Source organism: Phasianus colchicus, chromosome Z (assembly GCF_987193195.1).
Source record: "Phasianus colchicus chromosome Z, bPhaCol1.hap1.1, whole genome shotgun sequence".
Classification (NCBI taxonomy): Eukaryota; Metazoa; Chordata; class Aves; order Galliformes; family Phasianidae; genus Phasianus; species Phasianus colchicus.
Window position 1 is genome coordinate 66,335,109 of NC_143476.1, and position 17,779 is coordinate 66,352,887.

Genomic DNA, 17,779 nt, shown 5'->3' on the forward strand with positions numbered 1-17,779 from the left:
GGAGGGAATGAGAGTATGATAGCAAGCTTATAAATCTGTCAGGACAATGCCAATAAATTTACTCTGCCTTAAGAGGGATACAAGTAACTCAAAGCCTGTTTTTAAAAAAACAAAACAAAAACAAAACAAACAAAAAAAAACAAACAAAAAACACCCTCTTTCTGCTGTTTACCTAAGAGGAGAAACCAAAACACAGGATTTGAGACACATTTCTGTATTTCTTGTCTTTTCCAGGACCGCTATATGATCCTTGGCCAAAATGGTTTCTTTGTTAATGCGTCTGATTCATTGGCAATTATTGCTGCCAATCTGTCTTGCATTCCATACTTCTGTCAGATGGGTGTCCGAGGATTTGGTAGAAGCATGCCCACCAGTACCGCCCTGGACAAGTAAGATGGAACATCTTTATCATGTTTGTCATTACATTATCTCCCTGCTTTGTATTATAAAGCAATTGCAAAATCGTTAAGTCATTTGATTATGTGCTTATGTGTTTCATTGTTTTAATTTGTTTTAAGGATGCTTTGATCTTAGCCAGATGAATATTACTAACCTTTACTTGGATTAAAATAGTTTAATTCACCCTGAGAAGGAAATAAATAGGTCAGATCTTTCTGATATTATGAAAAGTAAGGGGTAATTCCTTTTCCAAATAATTTCATCCTTTTTCTGATTAAATAATAGTCTCATCTGGCAGCCTTCCTTCTTCAAATCATGGAATTTTAAAACAGTTAAAATGCAAGTGCTGTACTAAGCAAGCATTTAAGAAAAAAAAAAACTCCACAAAACTGGTTGTTTTAATCAGGTTAATTATGTCTTTTATTATGATATAAAATGTTCTGGAAAGGGTATTTAGTAGTCCTGAAATCCATTTCCAGTTCCAAGACAGGTTGAAATGATATCTGTGACAAGGCTATCTGTGACAAGGCCAATTTGTTTCTAACCAATTTACTGAAAAAGTGCATCCTATGTTAGCAGCTAGATTTTGAAGAAGTTTCATCCAGGCCTAAATTTTCTGTAAATCTCCTCATAAGAGGATTAAGCTAAATGTTATTGCTTTAGATTCTCTATGTGGAAGGAGTGATCACAGAGATCATTGTGTCTCAGTGTTAATCTGGCTGCATAGCTTCACTAGTACAAGAGCGATTGGTTGTGCCTGCTAAATGTGTCTAATCAAGAAACATAAGCATTTCATTTTAAAATGAAATGTAGATTTTATGAAAAGGTTGATTACACTCATTGAGAAGCAAGAATATCAGGGTGTGTCTCTATTTGGGAGTTTCAGAAATCTACTAATTTACTCAGCTAGCAATTTCATTTAATGATTGACAGAATCTTTAGGAAAATATTGCTTACTGGTGGGTGAATAGTCTGTTGTAAGAAAATGCAGGTTAGATTGCAGGGTTTTTTTCATTTTATCCTGCCTGTTTAGTGATCCAAATATCTCACTGTTGAAATGAAAGCTACTGTTATATTGAGATAGCAGTTTGTTTTGGAAGTGTGACCTGGGATATATGCATTCCTGTAAGACTCAAAGACACAATGGCCTTTAAATATGTTTGTTTTTCTACTTTTCTTAAAGCTGGGTAAATATGCCAGGAAGTATGAATGTGCTGAAATCCCCATTATGACCAAGTGGCTACTTGACTGATGTCTATAACTGTTTATTTGACCTTCTGGTGCACAAGTTATTTTAGGGTGATTACTGCCCTTAGTCAGTTCTGTGGAGCTAAGCCTAATTATTAAATAAATTATTATTATTATTATATATAATATTATAATTATTATAAGTCTAATTATTAAATAAAAACGATGGAAGAATATAAATGTTTTCCTTGTCATCTGCCAAATAATTATTGTTACGAAGTTTGCTACTTTGCTCCAGGACACCTCAATATTTTTTTTTCTTTTGTTTCAAGATTGTTGTTGTTTTCCTGAATATTTAAAAGTTATATCTTTTCAGAGGTAATCACTTTTCTTTTGGGACTCTTATTTAGAATCTTGAAAATTCAAAATACCTGAATTCTAAACTTTTTGTAACAGTGCAGTAATGATGTCCAGATATTCTGATCTGTGGTGGCAGAATTCTCTTTACTTGCTTCACTTACATGTGCCAGTGCTGAACTCAGACCTGAAAAAGCCCAGCTTAGACTTGAAGTCATATGTGATACTTCATTTTAAGGAAGTAGCTTTTCTGTGTATGCACTGGGTACATGCCTTGGCACACAGTAAACAGTCATAAACACCTTCCTCAAAGGTTGAGTGGAGGAATTATTGAGCCATCATGTCTTCCAGGATTACAGCAGTGATTAACTTCCAGGAAAGACAGTTGTCTGTAAGAGGTATTTTTCAAAAAAATTGTAGAATATTATAGTCTGAAATGTAGTATATTGCTGAAGGAGCTTCAGTTGAACTAGAATCTGATTTCTTATGCCCATATACATAAGGGAGAGTTGTCCTAATGTCAGTGAAATATTACCGTTGGACAGTGAGTATGAAAGAATATGCTTAAAGCATTCATGGTTCTATTCCCACAAACTAACTAGCCAACTTGCAAGAAAAAAAAAATCCATTTTGAAGGATAAGAATATTTGTAATATGATTTTGGCAAAAAGAAAAAAGGCAAGATTGAGCAATTCTGTGTAGAGGTAGCACACTAGTTTAATGTTTAGTATTAGAATTCTGAGACTTGAAGCATCTCTAATAGAAAGGGAAATTCTGTCCTTCAAGAATGTATGTCTGATAGTAGACAGCATGTTGTTTATTGTGACAGCACCATCTCTGTTTGCTGTTGTATATCTCACCTCCACTCTAATTAAGTCAGTGAGGAAAATATTTTCTGTTCTGAGTAGAATGTTACAACAGAAAAGATAATGCTGCAAGGTGCAATTCTGCAATAGGCTTCAGGCTACTGCTCACTAATGTTTGCTTTTAATTTATAAGCTTTTTTGTTTCTTGATCCCTTTTTTCATTTCTGGTGGATTGTGTTCTGTATACTCTAGAACTGTCAGAGAAGTCCATTGTATATCTACCCATATGGTTCATTCTCTGAGTTCATACACTGGAAATAAAATATTAAAAGTTAAATTAAAAGGTATACTGTGAATATTAACTCTGACATAAAAGAAGGAAGCAATCATGTAGTAGTTGAAATTGGAAAGGATGTCTGGATATCATTTAGCTTAATGTCTGCTCAGAGCATTCTCTCAAGTCTGCTTGGGTTTGGTGTATCCTCAAGAATGGAGACTCCACAGAGACTCTGATTAGACCTGTTCCACTGTTCGGCCACTCTCACGATAAACAGGTGTTATTCATTTATTTATTTATTTTAAATTATCCTGAAGCAGAATTTCCTGTTTTTCAGTTTGTGCCCATTGGTTCTTGTCATGTCACTAGACGCCACTAAAAGAGTCTGGCTCCATCCTTTTTTATTCCTCCCTCCAATCAGATTTTTATGTGCACTGCTAATATGCTCTCCTCAGCCTTCTTTCCTCTAGGTTCAATAGCCCCTTCTCTCATCCTCTCCCAGTATGTAATAGGCTCCAATCTCTTAGTCATTTTAGTGACTTTTTACTAGAACTGCTCCACTAAGTCCATGTATATCTTATCCCAAAGAGCCCAGCACTGGACATAGGATCCCGGATCCCCCCTCACCAGTACTGCGCAGTGAGGAAGGCTCACCTCCCTTGATCTGCTGGCACTGCTTTTCCTAGTGCTGACCAGGATGTTGTTGGTCTTCTTTGCCTCAAAGCTTATTGTTGGCTTATGGTCAAGTTATCATCTATCAGGACCCCAGATTCTCTTCTGTAGAGCTATTTTCCAGCTTTTTGACTCCAGTGTATATATGGGGTGCCTGGGATTATTCTTGCCACATGCAGGGTTTGGCATTTGCTCCTTGTTGACTTTGATGAGGTTTACTGTTGGCCAATTTCTCCAGCCTGTTAAGGTCTCTGAGTGGCTGCAAAACTACCCAGTGTCTCAGCTACTCTTTCTTACAAGCTATCAGCTACAAACTTGCTGAGAATATGCTCTTATCCAATCCTCCAGGTTATTAATAGTAACATTCAGCTGTGTTGGCTGTGGTATACACCCTTGTGGAACACTTGTAGTAGACTTCTTCCACCAGGAATTTGTGCTGTTGACGGCAACAGTTTGAGCTTTGAAATTCAGCTAATTTTCAATCCTCCTATGTATAAAGTTATCTACTGTGTATTTCATCATGATGTCATTACTGTGGGAGAGAGAGTTGAAAGCCTTGCTGAAGTCAGTGCAGACAATGTCCACTTCTCTCTCCTTGTCTACCTAGCTAGTCACCTCACTGTAGAAAGCTAACAAATTGGATGTGCAGGATTTCCTTTTCATAAATCCATGTTGATTACTTGCAGTTGCGCTCTTGTCCTTAGTAGGTCTGGAACTGATTTCCCAACGAGTCACTCCACCACCTCACCTTAGGGAATAAGGTGAGGTTGACAGGTCTATAGTCTTCTAGACCTTGCTCCTCTTGAAGGCAGTATTGGTATTTGCTCGCTATCTTCAGAAGGCTCTTTCAGTTTGCCTTTTGAATATATCAGAGTGGTCTGGCAACGACTTTGGCCAAATTCTTTAGGACCTGAGGTCTTACGGACTTACTGTGTCTGTATAAATGTTCCTTGTTCTGTTCATCCTTGATCGAAGTTTTCCTTGCTAGAGAATTTTTGAGTCCTTCATCTCACACCTGTGCTTAGAAAAAAGCATGTTATACTGTGCATAGAAACCATGAATTGTTAAGGAGGGTGAAATGTCTAACTTAAGGCTTATATGTATTGATTAAAAGTCATTTCTACTGCATTGTTGAATGTTGGTGTTCTTATTTTTAGTGCTTTGATGTTCCAACAGTGAAAAATGAGAAACTATATTAAAATAAAGATGACTGAAAAGGGAAATGGAAACATTTGTAATATAATATATATAACTATAACATCTGTGCAGTAGGTTAGACAAATTGTACCTAGACAAGAAAGAAAACTTGTTTCTACTTGTTAGGTCTCTGTCTTCCAGAAGAGGTAAGGAAATGCTAACTGCAAGCATGTCCAGCTAGGATTTAAAAACTGTCACTACTCCATAAAACACTAAAATGCATGGAAGCATTTTCCTGGTTGAGATTACCTAAGTTAAAAAATGGCCCAGAGTTAAAAAATTGGCTCAGTAGTATTGCTGTCTTCTGAGGTCGGGGGACCTTTTTCATCTGGAAAAGAAGAAAAAAAAAAAAAAAAAAAAAAAAAAACACACAAAGAAAATCCACCTCTTCTTATGATACATCCATTCTGTATGGCCACAGTTAAGCCTAAATCTAAACCTATTAAAGCTTTTCTTTCAGTTAATAAAAAAAAAATCATGTGTAATACTTCAAGGAAGGGATTCAGAAAGTCTAGTGCTTTGTTCATATCTGTGCAGGATAATGTGTTACTATACAGTTTTTCAGTGTGCGCTGTTAAACAGCAGGAAGCAATAATCTAGAGGACTTAAATATTGATTAGAAATACACTAACAGAGCAGTGGTTTACAAGAGAATTCACTTAAGATGTTCAACATTTACATATGTTTGCTTGAAGTGACTGCTGAAGTACACTTGTGTGTACTGTAGGCAGAGTATAACATCTGACAGGAAACATCTGCTTTAATTTGGTCCAACATCAACAGGATTGTGGTGGTAAGTCTCCAGACTTCAATTCTCTGGTGGTATATAACCTTAGATAGGTGTTCTTTTTCTTGTTGTGAATGTGTAGCTGTATACACTGTTCAACAAACTATTCTTTTTCATATCCTTGTATTCTGGTTTATCTGATTTCTGCTTAACAGAAAAGGAAATGGAATTCAGAGTTGTTAGCTCATGGTCTACAAAATGAGAATCAGAAGAGTGAGCAAAAGTTGTTTATGTAGGAGAAGTTGAGTGAGTGTGGAAAATAGTAGTCAGCTTGGTACAGGAAAAGAGGATTGTTTAGAGAATTCTCTTATGGCTAGCATTATCAGATACCTTGTTTTTACAGCCAGGTCATTACAACAGCATTTGTATGCTCTAACTATACAGTCTGAGCAGAGCTGGTTACCTCACTACTCAGCACCCAGTGACTTTACACCTGGTAGCCCCCCCTTTTAATGCAGCTTTGAGACATCAGTGTCTGCTGCCTATCCATTTACTGTCCGGTTGGCAAGAGTCAGGTTTTGAGAGGGCATGCTGTGATGGTGTCTATGCTGACTTGCTTAACGAAGTGTCTTCATGCTGTGAAAGGTAGAGATGTGATGGCTTTGAATATGCTGTGCTGAATGCAGAAAGAATGTTATCCCTTCAGTCAGCAAGAAACTTAAATTCACAGGATGAAAATTTGGAGTAGGGTTGTTTTTTTCTGCAGCACAGTAGGAAACTTTGCTTAAGTGGCTTTGCCTATTCCTGTAGGACAGAAACCCCAGACATTATAAGCAGCAAACACAAAGACAGAATGAAAGATAATAATTCAGAGAAGTGTCTTCAAGTTGTTTTGGCCAGTCGCATGGGGAAGGCTGTATTTGTGCTTAATCACTATTACCAGCTGAGTTCCCCTTGATTAGTGCACAAAGAAGGGCAACACTACTCCAGAAGACTGGGTTTTTGGTTTTTTTGTTTGTTTGTTTGTTTGTTTTTATTTTTTAATTGTGAGAATTAGGAATCAACAAAAGCACTGACTTGTAGAACTTGCCCAAGAAGAGAACCTCACCATTCTTGGATTAGGTTGGTTTGCTTTTGTCTCTGACTTCTCCCTGGAAACACCAGGGGAGCAAATATTACCTCCACAAACAAATAATGAACGTCTCTCTTTGGCATTTAAAACACTGTCATAGTAGAGAGAAAGCACAAGGATGTAATGAAGCTTTAATGATGATTTAGTGTTTACTGTGTATCAAAGTCAAACTGTGCTCAAAGATTTAACAGATTGATAGGAAGGCAAAGAGAGAAGGTCTGAATGTGCCTCTGAAAGCAGTTCCAAAGCCTGTTACCAATTAGGATAGAGCTGCTGAGAGTTAATGCTTTAAACTCAAGACTCAATGGAAGGATACAGCCCCAAGCAGGCCTGCTTTCCTCCGTGAAGCACTGGACCCTCTTTATATGATTTTTGTTGGACAATGTATTGTCCAACTCATGGTTACAGTTTGAAGCTTTTTTATTTTTCTGATGGAAGGTTTTCTGCAATACCTAATACAGAAAATCTATTCCAATATGTTTGTTATTCAAGGAGTTATTGTGAAATTTCTGTTGATAACCAGCTAGGTTTAACTCAGTCAGGTCTGGTATTACAATTCACATCTCCTGTATGAAGATGTTGAGTATTTTATAGACACAAAGGTATTAGACATATTCAGCACTTCTTCAATAATAATACAGATACAAACTTTCTTAGAATAAAGCAAGTAAGTATAGGAATTGCATCAACTTATATAAGCAGGAACTATGGCTCCCAAAGAGTTCATTCTAAGTAAGATATTTGTAGACCAGGAAATTAATTGTTGCTTTCAAAAGTAACCTCTAATTTGGAGATTATCAATCAACTCTCCCTAGTCTGATCTTACTTTCAAAGGATTTTGAGCATCAGTAGTTCCATTGGCATCCTTCGTGTCTGTGCACCTATGAAAAGTTTTACCTTGATCAATGACTGTAATTCTTTTTTCAAACACCATGTTTGAAAAATGAAGTCTAAGTGATGGATATAAAGTGAAAAAGATCTACAGTGAAGCAGAAACATAAGATTTCAAAGGTAAAGCTTAGAGCTTAATCTTCCAATTGTAAACACTAACAAAACAAAAAGTTTTTTTTTCGATCATTTAATGAATGGGACCTTTTAGTTTTGTTTAAGAAACAGTAGCAACTAAAGAAATATGCAACTCTGATTAGCCATGGAGAGTAGCATATCACATTCCGCTTGTGTCTTTGTGGCTATTTCCTTGAATTTTTAATTTACAAATACTGTATGGATTTCTTTGTCCCTCTTGTAACTCAGTGGCTTGCAACTGTTTGCTTTTCTTCAGTATTCTTAATCCACCTATTTTAATGCCAGAGTGTACACAAGAAGCTGGATATGCATGGCCCTTGCCTGGCATTGATGCCCTTTATTGTTGTAAGGGATATTCCAAAATAAAGACTTCTCCAATTTAAGTGGAGAAGTCTTTAATATTTAATATTTAACTAACCAATTTAATATTTAAACTGGTTTACTGTCAGCTAGGTAAAAGCATTCACTGCTGTGACTGTGATTTGTTCAAGCTCTGCCAGTACTGACATTGCTCTTGTTATCTTCCTTAGTCAGATAAGTCAGTCTCACTTTCTCTTATCTGTAAGAGGCTTGTTGTGGATTTTTAAGACACCTCTGTCAAATCAACTCAATGTCACGTACAAGCCATTTTTAAATTAAATGAAATAGAACAAGTGGAAGGTCTGTCCTAGAACACTGTAAAAGACAACTGCATTAAACTTTCATGAATATAATTTAATGTGTTGGGAGTATAATAAAAAGTTATTTAGCACTGTATGATGGCACATTTGTTCAGGAAGTGTAACTTTTAAAAAGACATTGCAATATTAATAAATGTTAAAAGATAGGTGCTTTATTTATTCATATATTACATGTTTCAAAAGCTTTGTGGAGGAAGAAGTGTCTTTACAGAACACTGACATCCATTCATTAGCTGTGCCTTAGTTTCATTTCTACAGTGTGCTTGTAATTTAGCAGTTATCATCAATGTATTGTGTATTCCTGAACTTTCTGTAAGAATGAATTGTTTGTTTATGTTTCGCAGTGCTTGTATTTCATTCCTTGGGAAGAAAAGGACAGTAGGTGTGTCCTACATCAGTAGGAAAAAGGAGTTGTCCTCTATGGCAGGATGGTCCTGTGACTTACTTGGCACACAGCTTAGTTTTTGGGCCTGAAAGGGATTCACTGGTCACTTCTGAGGGCAACTAAAAAAGGCAGGCTGCAGGGCAGCCTTACTCTCATTTACAGTTACTGGATTGCAGCCAGTGCATAAAGTGGGCAGGTATAGTGCTGTAGCCTGCAGTGAGCAGGTTCACTGGTTGTGCAGTGAGCTGTTCAAAGGATTGAGTGCAGAAAATTGTACTGAAAGCTCTCATCTTTTGAAAGATGAACTGAAAGATGTACAGCTTCCAGCTTGACTGTGACTTTTACTTATACAGTTTGTCCACCAAGGTTAAAACAATGTTCTATTTTTGGAGAGATGTAAATATATACTACAGACATGACTGACCTATTAAGAAGTAAGTTTACTTGCAGTCTTAACAAACAAACATATGTCTGGGCTTAACATGCAGCATGTGAAAACCACCTAAGAAAAATAAACATTTTACTGGTCTTTCTGAGTAAGTCTTGCACTGTGCAATAGACAGATCTTGGGAAACAGAAGTCAGTAGTTCTCTCAGTGCATCTGTCTTATATCTCATAGTGCATACAAATATGAATAAGCATTAGGAATTTCTACAAATATCCTGATTAAAAAAAAAAATTCCAAAAGCATTTTAATTTAAACATTTGGAGAAATTTTTCAGCAAGACAGTTGAAGAAAACACTACGAGTGTTTAAAATAAATGCCCCTTTTTTTTTCATGGGCTTATTTTGGGCTACAGCCTCCAAAGGCTCCCACATGGATTAATGTGTCTGAACATGTTTCATCTGTGCCAGACAGCACAGCTGGTACCAGCCCAAAACTGACCTCTCCCATCAAAGGATTTCTGTAAATGGATGACCTTCATGGGTAAATTTCCTGCTGATGTCAAAGAAAACCTTTCTGGCACAGAATGTCAAAACAGTGTGTTTAAAATTCTATTTCGTATGTATGTTTCTTAAGCATGTTCTGCTAAGTTATGTATACTGTTTCCAAATAAGAAGACAGGAAATTATTCTTCACATTCTAGGGGTCTTGAACAAGGTCTGTGTAGGACTGTGACAGAGCCAGGCTACGTAGCATGATTTGAAGACATCTGGGAGCCCTGTTAGAACAGATCTTTAAGACTTAGTCAATTGAATTGTCAGTTTAATTTTGTAGGAGCAGAAACATTTTTGTCTGTTTCCTTCTGTGCAGAAGTGAAAGACGACTAAGATATTTCCAAAATCAGAATAGAGTTCTGAAAAGGGTTATGAATATGTGTGTGTGAGAGAAAGAGTGCTCATAGGAGAACCTAATACTAAAGGAGAATGGAATTTTCCTTTCTTAATAATCTTGTAATTTACCATTGAAGCTTTGTGTTTACTGTATGAGAAATCACTTTTGCTTTCAAATAATACACTGCAGTCAAAACAGAATTAAATTATTTAAATCATTTCTACAGCTAGAATATATGAAAAGTACTGAAATATATATTTCATGTTCTGGTAATTTCTAGTATAAGAATATGCCAGGTGTAAAGAATATCCAGTGTCCAAAATCTAGTATTCTAAGCTAAAAGAAGACAGAACCACGTTGCTTCCAGTGTTGTCAGTGACAGGACAGTGAGCACAGTCTGATACACAGAAGGTTCCATCCAAACATCAAGTGCCACTTTTTAACTGCACTGGCTCAGGCTGCCCGGAGATGTGCTTTCCTCCCAGAAGACCTTCAAGAGCTGCGTGAGCATAGTCCTGGGCACCTTGCTTTGTGTGTCCCTGCTTGGGATCCTGTGGCCCTTGCCAATGTCAGCCATGCTGTAGCAGATCTGTTTCTATGGCATATTGTAGTTTCTTCTTCTAAATTTTCTTTTACTCTATAGCTATGAACACTACCTTGAAACTGTAAAAGCACTTTTCTTCTTTGTGAAAACTGCATAGAAAAATTAGTAATTCAAAGTCTCTAAAACACACAGAATGTTTTGTACAAGAGATAAAGCAATGGTAGGGTAAGGAAGTCCAAATCTTGGTGACGTCATTAGGAAGCAACCAAAATAGATCTAGTCTGACCGGTGTGATTGTCTAGGTGATAAAATGAGTAAGTCTGTTGCTGGGAGTAGGGCTGCAGATGCCATTTACTTCCATTTTAAGAAGATTTTTAACACCATGTTTTCAATATTGTTTTACCCCGAGCTCCAAGGGGAGTGGTGGGAGCACTGGATTTGTTAGTATGGAGAAGGGATGTCATTGTCAGGACCTAACATAAGCCACCAGTACCTACATAGAGGCTGTCAAGATGGAACCAGGCACTTCACAGATTTGTATGGTGAGAGGACAGGAGTCTGTGCATAGTTTGGAACAAGGGAGTTTTACAGTGCTTGTCTGGAAAACACCGTGAGTAACACGGTCTTATCTCATAGCTGCCCTTGCTTTGGTCACATATTTGGTTAGAGATTTTCTCTGGTGCCTTCCAATCTGATTTTTTTTTTTTTTTTTTTAGTGCAGCTATGCCCCTATGTCCACCTCCAGAAAGACTAGGACTTGTTGCAGTATGCCAGCACTATTGCAGTCCTGTAGTTAGCGTGATTAACAAAAAAGTGATGTGTAGTAATCTTACTTTTGATTCTTTCATTTTTTCTTTCTCTTATAAATCCAAGAGATTATCCAACTAGAGAAACTGCACTATTTTTTTTTCTTGGTCATTTTCTGAGCTATCCTGCTGACAGCTCTGAGAGGATGGGTGCAGTATTGCAGTGCTAATGAGGTGAAGAAGAGACTGTGCAATCAGCCAGTGACATACCTAATGCCATTGTTTTCTTTATTGTTTGGACAAATCGGAATACAGAAACTCCAATTTTAATTGCTGTCATAACAGAGTTTGGTGTCATGTTCTGGCTGTCTTCACATCTGTGTTGTGTTTTGGTTGAATTAGTGGAGAGTCTTTTCACTGTAGTTGGTTCATGAGGTCTTTGTATTTTTTGTACAAAGCCACAGGTCTTGCCCCTAATTAGGGATGACCTTACTGGGAATTCTTGAGTATCTTTAGAGGCAAGTGAGGAACACCAGATCACCCTTTATTTTTCCAACACTCACTACATCTCTTTTCTGTTAAAATAAATTCTCCCTGACAGTTTCTACTGAATAAGAGAATTTATTTCCTTCTATTTGTCCCACTCTTTATTTTCTACTTCCCTATCTGACTTCATAGATCACTTTTATTGCTGGAAACTTAGGTTTTCTCTGTTGCAGTGCCCATGTGGAGCTCTAGGCTGGAACAGGAAACGTCCCTTTTTGAAGGTGGGAGGGTGGAAACTTCCAGCGCTCTTTGTTCCTTGCTCAGGCTTTGTTTTGTTTCCCTGCCACATGCATGCCCTGTGGCTCCTTCTGACGTTTCTTTGTTGCACTTGAAATTCTTGCCAAATGCTTAATGGGGCAGAGTCTACTACTGAAATTCATTTGTGCCATTTTGTGCTCTGTTGTGTCTGGTATTCAAAGGTAAATCCTCTTCTCCAGGGAAAAGCTTGCTTTATAAAACCAAGTCTTTATTTAATTTGGTTCTGTTCATATACTGAGAAGACTGTGAGGAATTCAGTAACACAGCAGGCTATTATTACAATATACTGCAGTGTAACAGTAACAGCCATTCTGATGGATTTGCAGCAAAATCACTGTCTTTATTGGTGGAGCTTAATAGGCAGGGAATGGGACACAGTCTAATATACTCTGCTGTGGTATTAAAAACAAACAAATATATAAACATGGGGACGCTGTCTTTCCTAGAACAAGGCATGGTCTCTCTCTTCCTAAGCCAGGGCAAAATTTGGAGGCTAAAATAAGCTTGTAACCTTTAAAAGTTTGTATTTGTTATATATAGGTTCATTGAAAATGCCAGGAGTTCCTGATTGTCATCCATTCCCTTCCTCCTTTATTGACAAGGAGGAGTTAACTATGTATACGCATATGAGTGCTAGTAAAAATAGTAGTAGTAATGAAATAGTAATGAAAAGATTTTTTTGTGTCTCAGCCAAGAAGGGCATGAATAACCTTAGGGATTACTGCAGTGCATCTGGAGACCATGGCTACGTGCTTAGCAGATGGTTAGACTTTTCTTTATCAGTGTTCTGTACTATCTGCAATCAAACCCCAGATTCTGTGTGGATCTGCAGTATGTGTGTGAGAATTTCACCTCGCAGGGACTCTGAGTACTGTGCTGACCGGTTTTATTATGTGAAAGACATAATTGTGTTAGCTGCTGCCAAAGCACATCTCTCATCATGTACTTGTATCTGCATTTGCTAGTTGACTTTACCAAAGAAACGTTCACCTTTTACCTTATTCTCACTTTTATCACAGCTTTATTTAGATACTGTACATGTCAACAGCTGTTTTTAGTGATTCTGTTAGGTCTGGTATGAAGGAGAAAATGAAGTTTTCACGCAGTGTGGAGTCGCAGACTCTCTGTCCTGAAGATTTTACTTCCTCTGGGAGTTGACTCTTAAAACATTTATGAAAGAGGGTGCGAAATTACATGTTTTGGATTTGAATCTCAAACAGATGACTGAAGCAACATGAGAATAGCATTTGGTATGGAACGTTGTGTTGCAAATGCCAGTTAGCATCCCACGCACTGAGGAAAACAAACCCTTAATAATAAAGAATTACACAGATTGCATGGAGTGCAGATTTTTCCAGTACATTTCTAACCTAGGGAAACAGATAAAGGCAACATTAGTTACTGTGATGCTGTTGGTCAGAAATTCTCAAACTCAGAAATTTGGATTCCTGGAAATAACACACACTTCAAAGGCAGAGTAATGATGTTTTCATGTGTGTGCATGTAATACACATATATGTGTATATAGTATTTTTCCATATATATAGCTTATTGGTGTAATATATAAACAATTTTTACCCTAGCATATTTGCCTGTGAGACTAGTAATAGTTTTCATGTTTTCATCGCTACAGCAATTAACATCACTCAGTTGTGTTTCTGAGAAGTATGGGCTTTGTTGTTGATGAACCTGCACTTATATTAGAGTTTTTATTAGAGTTTGGTGTCCAAATAGTATTTATTACCATTAAAACAACACAGTGAGGTTGCCAAAATGTTACAGTGGTAGGATTTAAGGATTGCTCCTTTCTGTTTCTTTTGCTTGATATTGTGGATCTCAAAGATGACATATATAGGACTTCAGCATCATGGGATCCTGCTGATTTGTCTGTGCTCTTGAAGGCATTTATTACAAATTGGTATTTATTTCCATCTCCAACTAACAAAACTCATCATTATCTTCCTGTTACTCCAGTATGACTTTTAAGTGAAATGTCTTAAACATTACTAATCATTATAGGTTTTACAGATTAAAGGACATCCATAACCACTGTAATTAATATATTCTTTATGGGATTTTCAGGGATTATTGTTTGTTCCTTCTTTACATTTTCTTCAAGTTTTTCGTATTTTCTTTCACTTCTTACAGTGTGCTTTCCATCTAAGTGGAGTGAGAGCAGCCTGATGCTTTGGATAATTTTTGCCTCCAACACAACTACAAATATTGTGATTGTAGGTAGTCAAATTTGCCTGTCGACCCTGCCCTGAAACTGACAGAACACTGTCTGTGGGTAGACTCCTCAGTGCAAGGTGGCATGGTTAAGATATCATTACCAGTCATTTTTTTCTTTCGTAACTCATCTGGTTCCTCAGATGGGTAGACTCAGATGCTACATGTTTCCTGTAGCGTGTGTGATCACTTCCTTGCTTTGTATGGGTGGTTTCAGTGTCCTGCAGAATCTGGAAAGTAACTATAAAATACATATAATAAGTTTCTCCTGATCGGAAATGAGCTGGGTCATAGATTATCTTTAGGATCCTTTGAACATCGCCCTTTGAATTGGGAGACTGCTGGCATTTTGCAGTGAGGTGAATCTGAGTGGATAGAGACAGAGGGGACAAATACAACCTCTTAACACTCATTAAATGTTCATTCTGAAAAGTTTTCTTTCACCATGTGGACCTGAAAAGGTCCCCTCCCTTTCTCAAGCTTTGGAATCTGTCTCAGCTATGTTTTTTTTTTGTTAGTGATTACTGATACCTGGTGAAACTAGTGTAGCTGATGGACCTTGAATATAAGGTTAAATAAGGTCACATCTAATTGGTACCTCTGGTTAAAGAAAATGGAAGGGACTGCAGGCTTTAGGTCAGGGGAACACATGTAGTATCTACTTTCAGCACACACAAACATCTCAATTTTTTTAGTCAATCTAAATAATCGTTGGGGTTCCTTATAGGGTGTGTTCACAGCATCCTGTTTTTCTCTATAAATGTACACAGTGAGGAGAAGTGAGGAGCAAGAGGATGAATGCAGCCATTTTTGTGCATTGAAAGTACTTAAAATAATAAACATTTGAACTTATCTTTATTTACACAGACCTATCCACCTTGGCATCATTTTTTTTTCTCTTCTTAAGGAGCAGTATTTCTGTCTGCAAGATGTTGGATTTGTTAGCAGATGTGGAAAAAGGTCTTGCAGAACAAGTAACTAGTCTTGCTTTTTAAAGGGTGCTTGAAACTCAATAAAGGAAAGTAGTTGACCTTTACCTTTTGGCATCAATCCAACAGAATACTAGAGTACACACTTAACTTTCAGGTTTGCATGAAACCCCAGAGATTTAAATGGAAACATGAAAAGTTATTATAGTATATATATTAAAATAATACAGACGAAAGAAAAATTTCACGAAGTACTAGTTTTTCCATTACTTCAGTGTTTTATCTTCTCCCCCATTTTATTATGTGCTGTCCTCATTACTGTTTGGCTCTGAGCCTTTGTATAAAACACTTGTCCTGTAAAGGAGAAATTTAAGTTGTAGTGTGACTGGGTCAGCATTCTCTCAGCACAAGCCTCCCAGGTTCCTTCTCTTCATAAATCTCAGCATGGGTGGTATGCTTGAACAGGGCTGAGAAAATTTGGAAGGAGGAAGAGAAACACAGCTCAGTAAACTGGTTGTTCTTCCACAGACAGTACTGTAGTTTGAAATCATGTAAGGCCCTGTAAAGTTTCCGGACAGTGCTCCATCTCAGAATATAAAGAAAAGCCTGTACCATGCTGACATCACGCAACATTTTCTATGGAAGCTTGAGTAAGCCCATATGCCCACATGGTACAACACAGAGCAGTGCAGATATTCTATCTAGAGTCCCACTGCCTGTGTGTTTGTGCTAGTGAAGCACCAAATCTGTGCTGTGAAGGAGACCAAAGAACATCGGTGCTATACTGATGGGACCAGTCTGCTTCCTGCATAACGGATAAGCTTCTTCACTGTGAGGCTAGAGATCTCTGAATAGTGCTGTGTGCGCAGTATGCTTTATTATCACTTGAACCTTCAGTTGGTGAGCTGCCTATGGTTGGTAGGGTTCAGCAAAACATAAATCACTCTAGTCCTCTCCACTCAGTAAAACTTGGACTGTGAGTTTTGTGGAGCTGTACCTGAGAAATACTGCAGATTTGTTTCTGGTCTTCTTCCTTGTTTCTTGTCCTGTCAGGACTGCTTTCCCTCATACATAACAGAAAAGGACACTAGTACAAAGTCTAAGAATAAAATCTTGCTGTTAGCAAACTCAGTCCAGATACAGACAGTCAGACTGATAGTATGGATTTAATTTTAAACACCACGCATTCAATCTGACTTTTAACATTCAGTATGGCAGAAGGGAAAGGAAGGTGTTGGCCACGTAAGGAGTTCAAGATAGGTGAAATTATGAATAGCTTGAAAACAGATTTTTTCAGCTAACTAATTCTTAGTAAAGAGTGACTGAGGATTGCTTTTAGTGGTTAGATGTGAATTCACATTTGGCCCTATTCCAATGCCTGCAGGAACACTGCAAATACTTATTTTATAGTAGAAATGTTTCTCACTGTGATTAAATTAATTTTTCTTTTGAAAAAAGGCAGGCATGATTTTTTTTTCTCTTGACCTGCACTTATTACTGTAGAATTCCACATTTGAAAGCAGTTTCAAGTGACTGTGCTCACAGCAAGCACCACCACATCAGCACTTATTTATTCTTATTTTATTCCGATTATACAAATGTCTGGATTTGAGCAATTGTATTAATTTCTGATTTTTTTATGAACATTTGCTCTGTGCTGAAATCTGTCAAAGGCTGAGATTTTTTTACAAGCTGACCAAGGAGATTTTTGGAGGGTGTCTGGAGACTGCAGAGAATGGTGTGTTTCGTAGTCTGAGCTACAGTGATTTTCTGCTGATAGTGCTGGCCTTACCGTGATAGCTAAGCTGAGCAGGAACAGATGTTACAGGTTCATTGACCAGTTTCCTGCCTGAAGGAGGAATTTCTGAGAAAGTAAGTATTTCTTGGTAGAATTTCTTTCATGTTGTGTGTCCTCAAAAAGATGGAAACATACATAGGCAGTTTATGTATGTACAAACATTGATTAAATTGAATTAAGCACATAGCGGTTCCGAGAGCTTTTGTCTCCTCTGGAATCTCATTGCTAGGACTCTGTGCTGTCATCCATACTTGGCAAAGGAACTTAGAACGAAAGCTGAACTAAAGACCTTATTAGCTACGCCAATCAGGCCTCCTTCAGCAGAACTTCTTAAAATTGAATTAACTTCTCAGAAAAAGATACTTCGGTTCTTCATAGTCCCCTGAACCATGAGCTGGGAGTAGTGACAGTCTCACTGTGACAGTATATATGTAAGCTGGCACTATGGGTAGTTTTAATGTTGGCAGCAGTTTCTTACCATGGTTGCTATAACAAAAACCTACTTGCAGCACTTGTGAATATGAGGTGAAAAGATTGAGCTTTGCATTCTGTCTCCTTATTTTATACATTGAACGTGCACTTACTGTGCCTTGCCATCAGTTAATTC

At 37.5% G+C, this 17,779-nt stretch overlaps 1 protein-coding gene across 1 annotated transcript in view; it reads left to right on the forward strand.

Annotated features, from left to right (window-relative positions):
- Positions 1-17,779, forward strand: part of PGM5 (phosphoglucomutase 5) — a 68,137-nt gene that overhangs the window by 13,725 nt on the left and 36,633 nt on the right. The window contains exon 6 of the mRNA XM_031610312.2: positions 235-389. Coding sequence (XP_031466172.1) covers positions 235-389 — 155 coding nt within the window. The remainder of the gene's footprint in view (positions 1-234; positions 390-17,779) is intronic.